The sequence below is a fragment of the Topomyia yanbarensis genome, chromosome 1, assembly GCF_030247195.1.
Source record: "Topomyia yanbarensis strain Yona2022 chromosome 1, ASM3024719v1, whole genome shotgun sequence".
Lineage (NCBI taxonomy): Eukaryota > Metazoa > Arthropoda > Insecta > Diptera > Culicidae > Topomyia > Topomyia yanbarensis.
Window position 1 is genome coordinate 203,756,785 of NC_080670.1, and position 16,094 is coordinate 203,772,878.

General features: G+C 40.6%; 4 protein-coding genes across 9 annotated transcripts in view; 2 read left to right on the forward strand and 2 right to left on the reverse strand.

Moving 5' to 3' along the window:
• The window catches only part of LOC131688790 (centrosome-associated protein CEP250), a 31,895-nt gene extending 30,659 nt beyond the window's left edge, over window positions 1–1,236 (reverse strand). For all 6 annotated transcript variants that reach the window (XM_058973336.1, XM_058973320.1, XM_058973329.1 and 3 more), the window contains exons 1-2: window positions 939–1,236; window positions 155–869 (exon numbers count right to left, since the gene is read on the reverse strand). In XM_058973336.1, the coding sequence (XP_058829319.1) occupies window positions 155–869; window positions 939–977 (754 nt within the window). In that variant the 5' untranslated portion in view covers window positions 978–1,236. The remainder of the gene's footprint in view (window positions 1–154; window positions 870–938) is intronic.
• Window positions 1,237–3,675: 2,439 nt separating this feature from the next.
• Window positions 3,676–5,704, forward strand: LOC131688863 (negative elongation factor B). The gene is made up of 2 exons (XM_058973447.1): window positions 3,676–3,916; window positions 3,976–5,704. The coding sequence occupies exons 1-2, from the start codon at window positions 3,840–3,842 to the stop codon at window positions 5,660–5,662; spliced, it is 1,764 nt and encodes a 587-aa protein (XP_058829430.1). The 5' UTR covers window positions 3,676–3,839; the 3' UTR covers window positions 5,663–5,704.
• Window positions 5,705–11,640: 5,936 nt separating this feature from the next.
• Window positions 11,641–13,276, forward strand: LOC131688857 (DDB1- and CUL4-associated factor 13). The gene is made up of 2 exons (XM_058973434.1): window positions 11,641–12,133; window positions 12,193–13,276. Exons 1-2 carry the CDS (start codon window positions 11,766–11,768, stop codon window positions 13,163–13,165), a joined length of 1,341 nt encoding a protein of 446 aa, XP_058829417.1. The 5' UTR covers window positions 11,641–11,765; the 3' UTR covers window positions 13,166–13,276.
• A 65-nt stretch (window positions 13,277–13,341) lies between these two features.
• LOC131688870 (transmembrane protein 183) lies at window positions 13,342–14,713 on the reverse strand. Its single transcript, XM_058973460.1, has 2 exons — window positions 14,493–14,713; window positions 13,342–14,381 (listed from the first exon to the last, which is right to left on the reverse strand). The coding sequence occupies exons 1-2, from the start codon at window positions 14,542–14,544 to the stop codon at window positions 13,405–13,407; spliced, it is 1,029 nt and encodes a 342-aa protein (XP_058829443.1). The 5' UTR covers window positions 14,545–14,713; the 3' UTR covers window positions 13,342–13,404.
• Window positions 14,714–16,094: the final 1,381 nt, after the last annotated feature.

Here is a 16,094-nt window from a genome sequence, read left to right on the forward strand (position 1 = left end):
GTTACGATTGATATATAAAGTTTGTTTCAGTACCCGAAGAAGCCGAAACTACTCCAGAGCAATCCAGAAGAAGCATAATTTTTCTTCGTTCCATCCTGCCATTCTCTCACACACCGATTCAGACATTCCCCCAACAAACGATCCCCCTACTCACCGAACCGATCGTTCTTATCCTGCAACTGCTTCAGCTGTATCTCCAGGTAACCCTTCTCGTACCGTTCCGCCTCCAGCACCGCTTTCAGCTCCTTCAGCTGCCGCGTCCGTTCGTCCAGGATGACAGTTTTCGGTGTCGGCGGCGACAGTCGCGGTATCCGGTTACTCAACCTCTGCGGACTGTCCAGCAGATCGGCCGAGGTAAGCCGGGAGGGAAGGCTTAACTGCGAAGACTGAGATGTTTGCGAGACGGACTGCTGTGACTGGGATTGGGGCTGATCGGAAGAAACGGTGATCGCCGGTGGAAGCATCGTTTGTGGCATTGCATCCTGTATGGCCCGCTGGATCATCATGCGGTCAATTTTCTTTTGCTGCTGGCTGTTGGCGAGCATAGATTTTAGAAATGCTCCTACAGCCGCCTGGCGCAGCTTGTCAAAATTGTTGCATATCTGCTGGAAGGAAGTGTCCGGATGGCGAACGCAGGAGAAATATAACAGCAACGAGAAAATGTAAAAATGGTCAGGGGCTGCAATTTGACCGCTCTCCGTTAGGAACAGTTCATAGTGGGGAAAGTGCACTTTCAAAAAGTCAGTGATGTTTTCCTCTCGAATAACGAGGGTCGATTCCATCCGGGTACGGAACTGTTGGTACAATTCGTTCAAATTGTACTGCTCTATTGTATCGCATTGGATGTTGAGAAGTTTGGAGTCTTGGACCTAATTCGAAAAAAGTAGTTAGTTTTCGTTGGAATAATGCTATAGTTCTCACAAATGCTAACAACTTACCCATTGCAACAGCACCTGGGACCAGCGGAGTCCATCCATATTGGCGTCTCGCTACTTTTGTTCGATTCAATTTACACAGTAAAACGCCAACGACCACTGCACAAACTTAGTAACATCAATTTTGATCTACTCTTAAATATATCACCACATTAAATTATATCATTCGAGTTCTCATGAAATACATTACAATAATTTTAACACAGAAAGCTTCGCTAATTCACTGTATTTTGCGAAAAATTATTTTTTATTCGCGATAGAAGCTTGATAACATTCTCCGAAGCGGAATTTTTTGGACTGGTTCTGCTGAGTGACAAAGGTGGTCCAACTGCTGCTGCTGCTGAAGAGTGACTTCAAAAATGGCGCTCTTATCTCGTGAGTGACTTACAGAGGTGCACAGGGTGATTCGAAAAAATTTCACTGCACTCGAAATGATCAAAAAAATTTCATAATTTCGAGTTCAATGAAAATTTTATGTTAAGTAAAAATCACTTTCATGTGTGTTTTCATGTTGAAGAATAAAACAAATGGTTGTCCTTTGAATTAACTTGTCCAGTAAAACGCATTAGAGAAAATTTTCAATAGGACGTAAGTAACAATGAGAGATTCTCTTTGAGGTCTTTCTCTTCTGTTCATTACTAGGCCATTTCAACATTTACTACTCTACTCTTTGCATAATATTGTAGTAAAAACCGTCGGCTTTCGATATGTACTGGAAAATTAGTACAAAGTGTTGTAATGACGTCGTAATAAACGAAAGAGAAAGTAAACAAAGAGAGGCTCTCACTGTTACTTACGTCCTATTGAAAATTTTCTCTAGATTTCATGTTTAATTTCAAATTATAGTCAAACAAATCTTGAGCGTTTTTTCAAAACGTCATATCTGCAATGAGTTACAGTAAAGTAAACAAAGAGAGTAACTAATTGCAGATATGACGTTTTGAAAAAACGCTCAAGAAATATCAAATGAATTTGACATATTTTTCCATTGAATGTTAGTCGTGAAAATATGAACTTTCCACATGACTTTCGCGTGAAACAGGAGCGGATCCAGAAAAAAATTTCGGAGGAGGTCCGAAATTTCGATTTTTAAATGTTCATTCTACAATAAGTAATATGTAATACCATCATTTAAATAAAATCAGTGTTGGTGGTCGAATCTGGTTTGGAATGATTTTGAATTACACACAGGAAAAAAATATTGGCAAAAGTGAGAGTGTTCCGCTCTTAGCAAAAAACAATTAACGCCCACTATTAGGTTGAAAGTAAAACTTTTAAATTAATCAAGAATAATATACAAAATAAAAGTTTTCCTTTTAAGCAAATGAAGAATAGTACTCAAAACAATAGTTTTATTTTTAAACTAAGAGCACAGACTAACAGACATAACACCATGAAGGAATTCCCTCAAAAAACATCGATCCGACAATTTTCCCAGAACACTAGCTCCACCTTTTATTCACGGTCCCAAACACTCATTTACTGGTGGGTTACCCCTCAGGTTTGGGAGCAATTTTGCACTAGTGGTCTATCCCCCATATGCTTCATCATATGACAGTGGCGCCATAATTTCAAATGTGGCCACAGTCCCAACTACAAATATATTTAAAATAACCGTTAAAGCGTGCGAAGCTTGGTTTTAAAGTGTTATGTCTGTTAGTCTGTGACCAATAGATCAACTAAAATCCCAAAATTCAAAAAAAATCATTAGTATATAAGTATTCCTGTACCCTAATGATTAGTTGAATAAACAATAATCTTTCCTTACATTTGGCAACGTTTTTCCTAAAAAATTGCTGTTTTAAGCTCTAAAATTGTATTAAAAAATATCCTCCACAAATTAAAAACTTATGCATAAAAAAGGAATCGTTAAGGTACGCGAAAAATTTATCACGATCAATTGAAAAAAAAATCAAGAAAATCGGTTGAGTGGTGTTTCGGCAATCGTGATCACAGAAAAACCATATTTCGAAAAACGACATTTCGAGAAAATCGAGTTTAAAACTTCAAGTTACCACTGCTCTTGGTAGACGTGGAAGCGTTGTAATTTTCGATCTATATCTTGGATCTCCGTAAAAATTTCTCAAGCATTTCTTGAGCGTTTTTTCAAAAAGTCATATCTGCAATGAGTTACTCTGTTTACTTTCTCTTTCGATTTTTACGGTGTCACTATAACGCTTTTCACTTATTTTATAGTACAGATCGAAAGATGGTGGTTTTAACTAGCATATTATGCAAAGACTTGAGGGATAAATGTTAAAGTGACCGAATTATTATCAGAAGAGAAAGTAAACAAAGAGAGTAACTCATTGCAGATATGACTTTTTGAAAAAACGCTCAAGATTTGTGCTTTCAGATAAGGGAATTAAAAAAATTTCGAGCTTTTGAAAAATAAACCCCTAATGAAAACCTTTTTTTCTATTTTTGTTCCAGATTTTTTACAGGAATATGCCCAATGATCTATGCCAAAATTTAATAAACTTTCTGAATTGTCTACCAATTTGACATGACATCTTATATTGCAAACATATAATAACCTGAGACGAGACATGCAGATAGCAGAAAATTGACCGTCAAATGCAGCCAGGGGGTACTGTCAATGCAGCCAATCCATTTAAACTAAAACCACTTTTACAGTGGTGATCTGTGAATTTTTCTCACATCCACTCACCGCTTGGGTGCGCTGTAGTCAGGGTAATGAAAGTCCTATCTAGAATTTAGTGGCCTGCACGACGCGAACTAAAAACAACGGCTTGTCAAACTTCGGAGTCGAAAAAGTGGTTTGTTTGTCGCCAATTAGTAAATCTAAAATCGGAAAAACATTTAAATAATTGTGTTTTGGACATAAGTGCACCATATTTCCAACTAGTATTATTTCTACCCAAGTGCACCCACTATATCATTATGGCTGCACCACCGAAATTCCCCGGCACTGGTCTAGAAGAAGTCAACGTTCCGGGTCAAGCCTATCTTCGTGACGCGTAAGTATATTTTGGTGTACCTCAATGGTTCAATCCAATGAACACAAATTTCCAAACAGCCTATCCTGCTGCGATGATCCGCTGAAGGCGATTGAAAACTTCCAGCTGGAAAATGGTATCCTACTACCGTCCCTCCGACCAATGCTACCCTTGCTAGATCTGCACGGTGTTCGTCGACTGGATTTCCATACATCGGTGCTGGAGGAGCTGCGAGATAAACTGATAGCACACATCAACGAAGTTGGTGCGAAGGAGGGTCGTGAACGAGATCGCAAATTGAAGGAACTACTGGTGAAGAGTTTTCCCGTAGTGCGTGTTAAAGCCCTGCGCCCAGTTGTGATGTGCATTTTGAGGAATACCAGCCACATCGAGGACAAGTATCTGAGAATTTTAGTAAGAGATCGCGAACTGTACCAGGATACGGACACGGAGGTCAAAAGACAGATCTGGAGAGATAACCAATCGTTGTTTGGTGACGAAGTTTCTCCACTGCTATCGCAGTATATCCGCGAAAAGGAGCATATTCTGTTTGACCATATGAATCTGAACAACTTATTCTTTACGCCTACGCCGAAAGTTCGTAGGCAAGGCGAAGTCGTACAGAAACTAGCCCATATGATCGGTAACAGTGTTAAATTGTACGATATGGTGCTTCAGTTCTTGAGGACACTTTTCTTGCGCACCCGGAATGTTCACTATTGCACATTACGTGCCGAATTGCTGATGGCGTTGCATGATCTGGAAGTGCAGGACATCATATCGGTGGACCCTTGTCACAAGTTTACTTGGTGTTTGGATGCATGCATCCGAGAGAAAAATGTCGACATCAAACGATCCCGTGAGTTGCAAGGTTTTTTGGATAACATTAAACGGGGCCAGGAACAGGTTCTCGGCGACCTGTCAATGACTTTGTGCGATCCTTATGCTATCAACTTTCTGGCGACATCAGCGATTAAAATTTTACAACACTTAATCAACAACGAGGGATTACCAAGGGATAACACCATACTTATTTTACTGCTTCGGATGCTGGCACTTGGTCTATCGGCCTGGATTATGATCGACTCGCAAGACTTTAAGGAGCCCAAGCTTGACAGTCAGGTCGTTACCAAGTTCTTACCGGCTTTGATGTCACTGATGGTCGACGATCAGGTTCGTAATTTACACTCCAAGTTGCCACCGGACGAACGTGAAAGTGCTATTACAACTATTGAACATTCCGGTCCCGCTCCGGATGCAGTTGAGGCCTACATTCAGGAGAGTTCAGTTGCTTCCATTCTTGCGATGTACTACACTTTGCATACCTCACGGCAGAAAGATCGTGTGGGTATTCTCAGAGTTATGGCTATACTGTCCTCCTGCAAGGACGACCGTGCCTACGAAGATCCGTTCCTGCATTCGCTGATTGCGCTACTCATTCCAATGTCCGAAGAGTTTGCTAATGAAGATTTCTGTACCGGTCTGTTCGACGAGTTCCTGTTCGCCGGTCTAACTCGGGACAATGTAACGCGACACATGCTCAAGTTGCTCTGGTACGTCCACCAGAAGCTACCGCAGGGACGTCTGCAAACGCTGATGAAGGCACTGCAACCGAACGCACAGCACCACGAGAACGTACACAAACTGTACGAAAACCTGCAGAAGCGGGTGATGGCCGCCCACCACGAACCGGTACCGGAACCGATGGATACGGACTTTGATTCGCCGCTGAAGAGCGTCCCGACACCGGGACCACATTACGTTTAAGTCGATTTGACCGCGAACATAATAAACTTACTTTACATTGACTGTTTGCGTACCGACGTGACATGCCACTGCTGAAGAAGCACCAACTAACAGAGGTTTGGGTTAGGCTCTTGTATCCGCGTTTCATCTGCTCAATGTCCATTGGTATGAAATTTCATATAATCCATTTCATGCCACACTGTTCAACTATTTTATCTTAAAACCGTTAGGGTCAAGAAACACGAAATCTGTCTAAATACTGTTGCAATAGTTATGGGGGGGAAGGGGAGAAGTTGCTTCTCTAATCTTCCGGTCATCACATCGCATGCTTTGGTATTATTAGTATGAATAACAAACATGAAGATGTGACACAAGGCGCCAACAGCGCACTAAAATCCTGTCAATCCTATTTTTCATTGGATTGTCTGCTCTAAATATATCACCAGGGGACCATTCATAAATGATGTTGGATATTGACAATAGGGGAAGAGCGTCACGTAACGAAATAAAAACTAAAAATGAATTTTAGACGTATCAGCGGATCAGGGATAAAAAAAACGAACAACATTGCTTATGAATGGCCCCCACACAAAGAATATTCCATAACGAATATCACGTAACATCGGTGACAGAGCATTGGGATCAAGGCCAAGTCCCCCCTGGGTCGTGCAAAACTGAGAAGCAACATCAATTTAGGCACAGATAGCAGACGTCCATTTATTTTCATTTTGTTTTGTTTTGTCTTTTCATTTGTTTCTCCTGCTATGATGTCTAAATCGATCGAGCGTGACGACCAAGGAAACCGAAAGCCAGTGGCCCAAACAGACCAGGAACAGGAGGGAGGACTACGAACAAGGGAACGGACAACAGTGGAGAAATCGTTTACCTATGTATTATAACTACGATACTAATCACAATTATTTTGCTTTTCTTGTTTCGTTTCAGCAAACCAAAATCTATACGGACTAGCACATACGAACAGTTAGGCTTTGTAGGTTCTCATCTTGACATAGTCTAGATGGGCGGATGAACGTCTGCCAGGGGGTGGGCTGAGAAATGACAATGACACTGTACGAGAGGGCGCTGGGCCTGTGGCCTTCGACTGGCATGGTCCATTCTCATTGATTCGGAAGTCTTCTTGGCTGGTTGGTAGATATGTGCTCCTACTTGCAAGTTGATCAATTCGCTTGGGTGGGGGACATGTGGATCCTACTAGTTGTCGACTCTTTTGATCGTGAGTATGAGGCTAGTTCAGGAAAGGAGTGCAGGACTGGCACCTAAGAGATAGTTAATTATTCAGAACTTGTTCTTATGATTATTAAACTCGATCAAGCACACCGGCTCTCAGAAATGATAAGCAACCCTTTCGGTGTGGTCTGTTCGAGTCGAACCAGGCGGACATTCGTTTCGAGCAAACTTCATGTGGAGAAATATTGCTTACGCCTTTATTGGCAGAGTTTCTTTTTAACGAAATCCTAAAATACCTTCACTGGTATAGCTACTCAGGATAATAATAATAGAAAAATTAAGGGTTCGCCTGGTCCATAATGTAATGAATATGTATATTGACTAGAACAGGGATAATCGAGTTATGTTATAAGATAGAGAAGAAACAGCACAGTTGAAGGAAAAGTATTCGCGAGTAAGGACTAATACTGCTAGTATGTTTACCGTTTCAATTAATAGTCGATTGATCTGCTTCGGACCTAGGAGACAAAAAGGAGATTAGGAAGAGACAGAAGCGGATTCAATGCGAAATTTGCCAATATGACGTTGACCCCAAGGCGATGGTAGGATGATTTTCCATAGGATGACAGACTAGATGACACGACGTTACACGCTCTGAACTTGCGCCAAATAGTTTGTATTCGATTGATCCGCTTCTGACTTAGGGGACCCATGAGGAGATCAGGAAGAAAATGGAAGCGGAATCAATGCGAAGTTTTAATTGCATCACTGACGACTCAGCACGCATTGATAGGATCAGGATACATTGGACCAGACAAAATAGAGAACTTGACGTTACACACTTCGAGACAAACAGGCGCAAAATTTAGTCCTCCTCCCGAGGACCGGTGTTTATTTGGCGGACAGTCGCTAATCCTTCCGATTTTGCAAATTTTGTCTCGCGGGACGGACCGAGATCCCTCAAGCTATAAGCTGCAGTCCTATCAGCCCGTTAAAAAAAAAAAAATACTGTTGCAATAGTTATCCGGTCAATTAAAGCAGATTAGTATTTTAAGCAGTATTCCTACATCCGAGCTCAAATTGCCTTTGTTACTCTCGGTAATCGACTGCCCAGAGCCAAAAATTTTAATTGTATTTAATACTCAAAAACTGAACAAGATATTTTTCCGAGTAACCGTGTACTCGAAGACTAAACAGCTAAAAGCGATTATTCTGGACATTGTCTCGATGTCCTTATACCGGGTTAAATAGTCGATAATTAGCACATACTCGCTGGTTGGTAATGGTCCGAGGTAATCCAAAGCGATGTTTATTTGTGTTTTCGACGGAAGAGAACTTCCTTGCATCGTTTAGGGTGAGATGGTAGACCCGCGAGCATGCATCCTTTGCAGGTTTCAACAACTTTTTTATCCGTTTCGGACCACCATACCCTATCACGTAGCCGTCTCTTCATGACTGGTTCCCCCTAGAGCACTCTAGTTAGAGTGTGGCCAAATTTCATGTTCGTTTGGATACGTCATGGCCTCTTGGCCACACTCTAATGTGGTTTTTGTTTGAGGCGAAATTGAGTCAGTTCCTAACCCCAACTGCTGTCTAAATGTATGAACTGACAGCGGTTGGGGTTAGAACCTGACTCAGTTTCAGGTTCAAGCGAAATCGCCATAACTAGAAAGCTCTAATTCCCCCCGGTGTCTTTCATGGGTTAAAAACACCCTATACGAGCAGAAATATTGACAATAAACCATTGATGAATATATTGATCGTGGAAGTACATTAATTTGAAAACATTGATTCTGTAGAATTCAAATGGGATTGACGTATTGAAACAGCCTTGACAATATTCTTGTTTCTATTAGGCAATCCATTAGACGTTTGTTTGACAATTCAGCGGTGGGTTCTGTCAACAGGTCCACTCCTGCGAGCAGAAAAACTCGTCCGACAAACATCTTTCGTTAGTCCGATTCGTTTGATGTTGAATCGAATCAACGATATTGTTGGACGTCGCACCCCTCGGAGTAACGTCAGAATAAGTAAACAAGAAATAATCAGCTGACCAGAAACGTCTCATGGATTGCCTAATTACCTATTGGCATCTTTACGCAGAAAATATATATAGGGGGCGCTACCTGCTCGACGTGGATGTTTTATGAATGAACTGTCAAATCAGTAGAAAATTTTCAAGTTTGCATTTTTTAAGAAAATTGGGCATATTTGTATAAAAAACTGAAGGTGAAGTGGAAGAAAACTAATTTCCTTCAAGATGGCAATAGATTTATTATGCAAAAAAGGGATATTGTAGCATATTTTTAAATGTTTCTTTCTTAATCGGTATAAAACCACTTCGTACAAAGTTGTGTATACTCGAAATGAGAACTAATTCTTGCCAAAATTGAACTTATATTTGTTATGCTTTGATGGGTTGTTTAAATATTCTGAAATCGGCGGGTTGTGAACCCTAACCTAGAAGCACAGAATACACATTTTCGAAGATTTTTTATGTTTAACTTAAGCGTATCTATTAAAAACTATTATCATTAGCTTCCAAATCGTTTTTCTTCCCCTTTGAGCCCATTATTCGATTGATGCTTATTTACGGAAAAACACGAAACAAATACATCAAATTATTTATCGCAGATATGAAAAACACAAACATCCACCTTATCTTGTTTATGCTATTAATCTGTAGATGTCGCAGCAGGTAAATGAGCTTTGTAGCAAAATGCCAATTGTTTTCAACCAAGAAACTTCATTAGTTTCGTGAGATCGACCGCCAAGACCTCAATACCATTAACCCATTATAACCCAGCTATGTTAAAACTTTTGATAATTTATAAAATACTTCGTGAGCCTTCATATTATGACGAATTAAGTATAAGAAATATAAAATAACCCCTTTGAAACGTTTTGTTGCGCGAAAAACAAACGTATGAAATTTCATACGCTGCACAGAGGAGTAACTGGGGTCGAATCCTGGTCAAAACTATTTAATGCAGCTATTGCTGTTATTATGCCTTAATATAAACTAAAAATAGTAAATATCTAGTTTTTGGGACAATTTGGCATCTATCCACCTACCAGTGCAGAGGTCATTTTTCCTAATCTTCCCGAATACTAGTATTTTCGAGGTCATCTTTGTGAATACATTTGTTTTTCCCGATGCATGAACAATTTGTCAGTGGAAAAAGGAGAAAAAAGGGATACCTGTGCACATCTTCATAGATATACATTTTGCCAAACATAGTATTTGGCCCTACAGCATTTTGGTGTACCTCAAATTAGTGGAAATATCAATATTTTCACATCGCTTGGAATTTGTGGATCGGAAGAGATTGAATGTTTTTTGGATAGCCGGAATCTTGCTTTGTAATGTTGTTTCAGCAACTTTGCCGGATCTTGCCGTATACTGTAACTTTTTGATCATTCAAATTTGGAATAAAAAGTTTAAAAAGGGTGTTTCTAAAGCTGGTCCAATTCACAGAAACACTACTATTTTCGGTTATTTTTAAGCTGATATTACACAAATAGTTGTGTTCAATTACGTTTGTTATAATATTGTCTTATTTAATACAGTCATCATCTTTAGAAAGCGATTTTGTTGAATATATAATAAAAAATGATTAAAAACCCCTTAAAATATCACCATTTTGCATTCATGCAAAAAATCTTAAGCAATTTTTGGCAAACTCTTTATTTTGCTACAATATGCAGTATGCTTTTAGGTATCCAAAAAAATATAAATAAATAAAAAATCGAAAAAAAATTTTTTTTTGGTTGTTGGCCAAGAATTTGTTCTAGTTACTCCTCTGTGCGCTGGGCTGATAGGGTATCAAACAATCATTACAGAGAAATTTCGTCTAATGTCCTTATATTTAGCATAAAATCGAATAATATCTTCAATCTTGCGAGATCATTAATTTAGTGGCTTTTTTGAATGATTTTAACATGCTCACCTCTTTCGTGCCGTTTTGTCGCATGATTGGTTCCTTCCATTAAACCATCTTTCCCTCAATCTTTGCAATTACTTTACGAAAAAGAACATTTTCTTACAAGATTTTACATAAAAAAATATTCTGGTTAGAGCCAGGCATGATTTGTAACGTATTAAGCATTTGTTAACCTTGAATGCACTGATTCAACGTCAAAATCAGCGAGAAAGTTGTGAATCCCTCCGGGTCCTAAAGAGGAAATAATTTTGCCTTAGGAAAAAAAGATATCGGTTCAGCCTAGCGTATGAAATTTCATACCTTGAACTACCAGCAGAATTTTCGCAATTGTTTCACCAATTTCTTCCATTTTTTCGCACTGAGCCACATCTTTCACACCTCTCATGGCCATTCGTTCTCAATCCGAAACAAGAATTAGTGATTTAGAAGAGAAATTTAATAATATGTATTGTTCATATTTTGGTTTGAATTTTGTCCAAATTTGACATTCGAAAACACAATTGAATTTTATAAAAAAAAGATAATTGAGCATACACATTATAAATTATAGGGTATTAATTAACGTTCACAGAAGACCAGAAGTTTGACAACGCCTTTATTGTATAACATGTATGATCCTGAAATGTGTTGTTTTTGCGTATGGAATTTCATACGCTAGGACATAATGGGTTAACGCAAGAAAATAATTTCATCATTTCACTGGTACCAATAATGAAATCTAGTTGGCGCGTCGAGCGGATAAGTTTCGCGTTTGAGAGCCAATTGCTGAATAGCAAATTTGAGTCATTGGTGAGAGAAAATTGTAGCAATAACGAGTGCATTGAATATGCACTGAGTTCCTGTGAATTTTTTAGCCCAACTCTGACATTTTGTGCCAGCCGATCTCCAGAAAGCGTGTTTGCATCGTCTTTATTTACCACCAGTGTTGTACGAAACGGAAAGCTCCGGTTTGTAATTTTGGTTCATGATTTTTGCCACTAGCTCGACACAAAATGAAGGTGAAAGTGATAAGCCGCAACCCGGACAACTATCTGCGTGAAACCAAAAAAGACATTCACAAAGTGTTTCGAAATTACGACGCAGCATTGCATCCGTTCGAGGGAGCACGCGAGTATGTACGAGCGTTGAATTCAACCAAGCTGGAACGGGTCTTTGCGAAACCGTTCGTCGGGAATTTGGACGGCCACAAGGATGGTATATCAGCGCTGGCCAAACATCCGAAAAGCTTATCTTTTCTGCTCAGTGGTTCTTACGACGGTGAGGTTAAGCTGTGGGACGTCCCGAATCGGGAGTGCCGACAAACCATACAGTGTCACAGTGGTTATGTGCGGGGAATTGCGTTTTCTAACGACGGGTCCAGGTGATCGATGAAGTTAGCGATGCTTAGTTCATTTACTAACTTGTGTTATTGATTTCCAGGTTTTTCACAATCGGTGATGACAAAACCATTAAGACTTGGGATTCGTCCATGGCCGACCGTGAAGAGGAGCAACTGGAACCTTTAAACACAATTTTGGGTAAAACGGTTATCACGTCGATCTCTCACAACTACGAAGAACCTTACTTTGCGACGTGTGGAGAAAGTTGCAATATTTGGGATGAAACGCGAAATTCCCCTATTAAAACTCTTCAATGGGGTGTCGACACATTGTACGACATCAAGTACAATCCGGTGGAAACGTCACTTTTGGCCGCTTGTTGCAGCGACCGTGGTATCATATTCTACGATCAGCGAGAGGTTAAACCACTGCGAAAGATCGTTATGACCCTGAGGCCCAATCAGCTAGCGTGGAACCCAATGCAAGCTTTTTATTTCACGGTAGCCAGTGAAGATTACAACTTGTACACGTTTGATACCCGTCGGTTGAAGAACCCTCTGAAGATCCACAACGGTCATGTGTCAGCAGTGACCTGCGTCGATTATGCTCCGACTGGGCGTGAGTTTGTTGCCGGTAGTTATGATAAAACTATTCGCATTTTCGACGCTCACAAGGCCAACAGCCGTGACATTTATCACACCAAGCGAATGCAGCACGTCACATGCGTCGGCTGGTCGTTGGACAATAGATACATTTACTCCGGCTCGGACGAGATGAACGTTCGCTTATGGAAGGCACGAGCCGCTGAAAAGTTGGGTGCTCTTCAACCTCGCGAAAAGCAAGCCTTTAAATACAACGAGGCTCTTAAGGAGAAGTATGCGGCACATCCCCAGATTCGTCGTATCGCTCAACATAGGCAGGTACCGAAGGTGGTGTACAAGGAGCGTCAGAAGCTGCAAACGGCCAAGGAGAAAGTTAAACGGAAGGAGGAGAACGTTCGGAAGAACTCCAAACCCGGAAAGGTGCCGTATGTAGCTGAGAGCAAGAAGAAGGTCCTGCGCGAGGAACGCTGACGGAATTCAGAGAGGCTAGCGATCCGTTGTGCTTCGTGAAATTTGCGAAACACTATAGATTTTGTTACATTGTCAAGTTTTTAGTAAATAAAATCGTCTTAAAATTTGTGATTTCTGTATTCTTAATAGTTCCCAGGAGGTGAAGTGACTTTTATACAAAATGATAAGAGTTTAAGTAAGATCGCAACCGGAAAGATATATTGAAACGTAAAACCATTAGCTCACAACACACGCATCATTCATAAGTCGTCCCATACAGTGTCATTCATGGAATCACCCACTATATCTACGACAGCTTGTTGTTCGATAGTCGGATCTACCCGGCCGTACTCTGGGACCCACCAATCCAACACTCGTAGTTGTCGTACGGGTACAAACACGAGCTCATCCACTACCCGCCGACAGTAGTTGACCATCTGGAGTCGTACTTTGTAATTACGCATTCCCTGGTCAAGCGTTTGTGTTAGCGATCCCACATACAGCTGTTCGTGGTACTGCGGAAGTGTATGAAGTGAATCCGTTGTAATGATAAGAATCTGGCAGCCTTCCTCGAAGTTCATGTAGCTGTCCTGTAGATAGTCCAACGATTGCTTCAACTGCTGCATTTTCGATGAACGAGCGGCACGACTACCGGGAATTAGGCGAGCCTTCAGTTTGAAACAATAGTTCCAACCGGTCTTGTTTTTACAATACCACGAGAACAGTAGCTGCCGGCCAGTAATCCTGTGTGGATTGGTCAGCGCTGCCGTACTGATTCGGTGTACAAACGGCGGGTAAGTGTAGAAAAGCGATCGAATCGTACAGGCTCGCAGCCCTCGCAGCAAGCTCATGCAATCTGGCTGGAGACGTCGCGGCAGTTCTACGCTGGAATCATAATGCTTCTGATAGATATGCTGCCAAAACTTGGCAGATTGAACAACTGTGTAGGTTTTGCGACATATTAGCGCAAAACGGCAAACATCTTCGGGTCGTACGTGCTCTGAAATGAGGTACCATATATCGATCACGTAGTCGGCGTATGGAATGTTTCCAATTTCAGTCGTTTCATCACTGGTGCCATCCGAAGGGCTTGCTCGGGTCAACGATTGACCGGCATCGTCCTCGAGAGGGTCCAGCTCGTTCTCATTGGCACCGTCGACCAACAGTTTGTTACACTTGGGTAAACGGGCGACCTTGTTTGTCGTTTTCGCGTCAGCAAAGTCGTAGATGGAAAAATCTGAAAGCAATGTTACGTTTACGATTACATTGAAGAAACCATTTTAACATTAAAAATTCGAAGCGTTGTTTCAGGTTGTAATGTCCCTGCTGAACAGTGAAGAATGCTTACCATTTTTTGTACCCCAATTCCGGGAAGATTTCACTTTAAAGGAACTGGTCATTCCCAGCGCGTATTTTTCGAAAAAGTTTCAATACCACAGATTCATTCACATCGAAAATGTAGTGTAGAAGATTCATGTCGAATTAAAACATTTTTTGCTACTAAATTATTAAAATATTTACTCTAGAAATAATATACGATTTTGGAAAATATGAAAAATTCAGAAAATTGTTTTTGTTTTCAAATTTTGAATAGACTATTATTCTGACAGAAGTCAGAAAAGGGTGATTCGGAAATTTCTGAAAGAAATAAGCCAAACTTTTTTCCAGCAACAGCGCCAACTATCCTACAGCGTCGAATAGAGAACTATTGAAGACTTGAATAAGAAAAAATCACAGGAAGCGATCGCGAGCATTTTAAATGTAGGTTTTAGCAGATAAACAGACCCAATCTATCAATTTCGTATATTGTGTTATTTTTATAGTGGTTTTAACATATAGAATCATTCGATGGACAACACAACTTCAATCTGAGTTAATTCCAGCACTTACCACAGACTAACAGACATAACACTCAAAAACAAAGCTTCGCCCGCTTTAACGGTCATTTTTAAAATATTTGTAGTTGGGACTGTGGCCACATTTGAAATTATGGCGCCACTGACATGCATATGGGGATAGACCACTAGTGAAAAATTGTTCCCAAACCTGAGGGGTAACCTACCAGTAAATGAGTGTTTGGGACTGTGAATAAAAGGTGGAGCTAGTGTTCTGGGAAAATTGTCGGATCGATGTTTTTTGAGGGAATTCCCTCATAGTGTTATGTCTGTTAGTCTGTGGCTAGGCTACGAAACATCAACTGAATATGCAAACCATATGGCGATTTCGCTTGAACCTGAAACTGAGTCAGGTTTTAACCCCAACCGCTGTCAGTTCATACATTTTGACAGCGGTTGGGGTTAGGAACTGACTCAGTTTCGCCTCAAACAGAAACCACAAAAGCAAGTTCAATTTACAGCTACAATACGATTTTTTGGCTTTGCGGCAAACATCTTTATCACATATCACAGGTGTCCCAAAATATATGCACTCATTAACCCATACATTTTCACCTTGGAATCAACAACGTTCGGACAGCAGCATGCTCGTTCGTTGAAGCATTATCTGGCACAGTTAGTTTCGTTTCATTGAATCTTGGATTTATCAGTGAATAACTTCGACTGTCAACACCTGCACCTACATATTTTAACATATTTTGCGTATTTAAAGGCACAGGCCATTCTCTCAAAAAATATCGATCCCAGAACACTAGCTCCACCTTTCATTCACGGTCCCAAACACTCATTTGCTTGTGAGTTACCCCTTAGGCTTGGGATCTTTTTTTTTCTAATGGTCTATCCCCAATGGATCAAGTGGCAGGCGATCAACGAACAATGTCGTATATACAGGTCTGGCGAAGATGGCACTTTGGTATTCGTAAGATGCACAGTCTATAGAGAACAGTTGCGCAAAGAGTGAAGTCAAAGAAACCTACCTATCGAGCACAATTGGAATCCATCTCTGATACCTCGGCAGCAAAGTTGGATTCTAATTTTGTTCGATAGGTAGACTT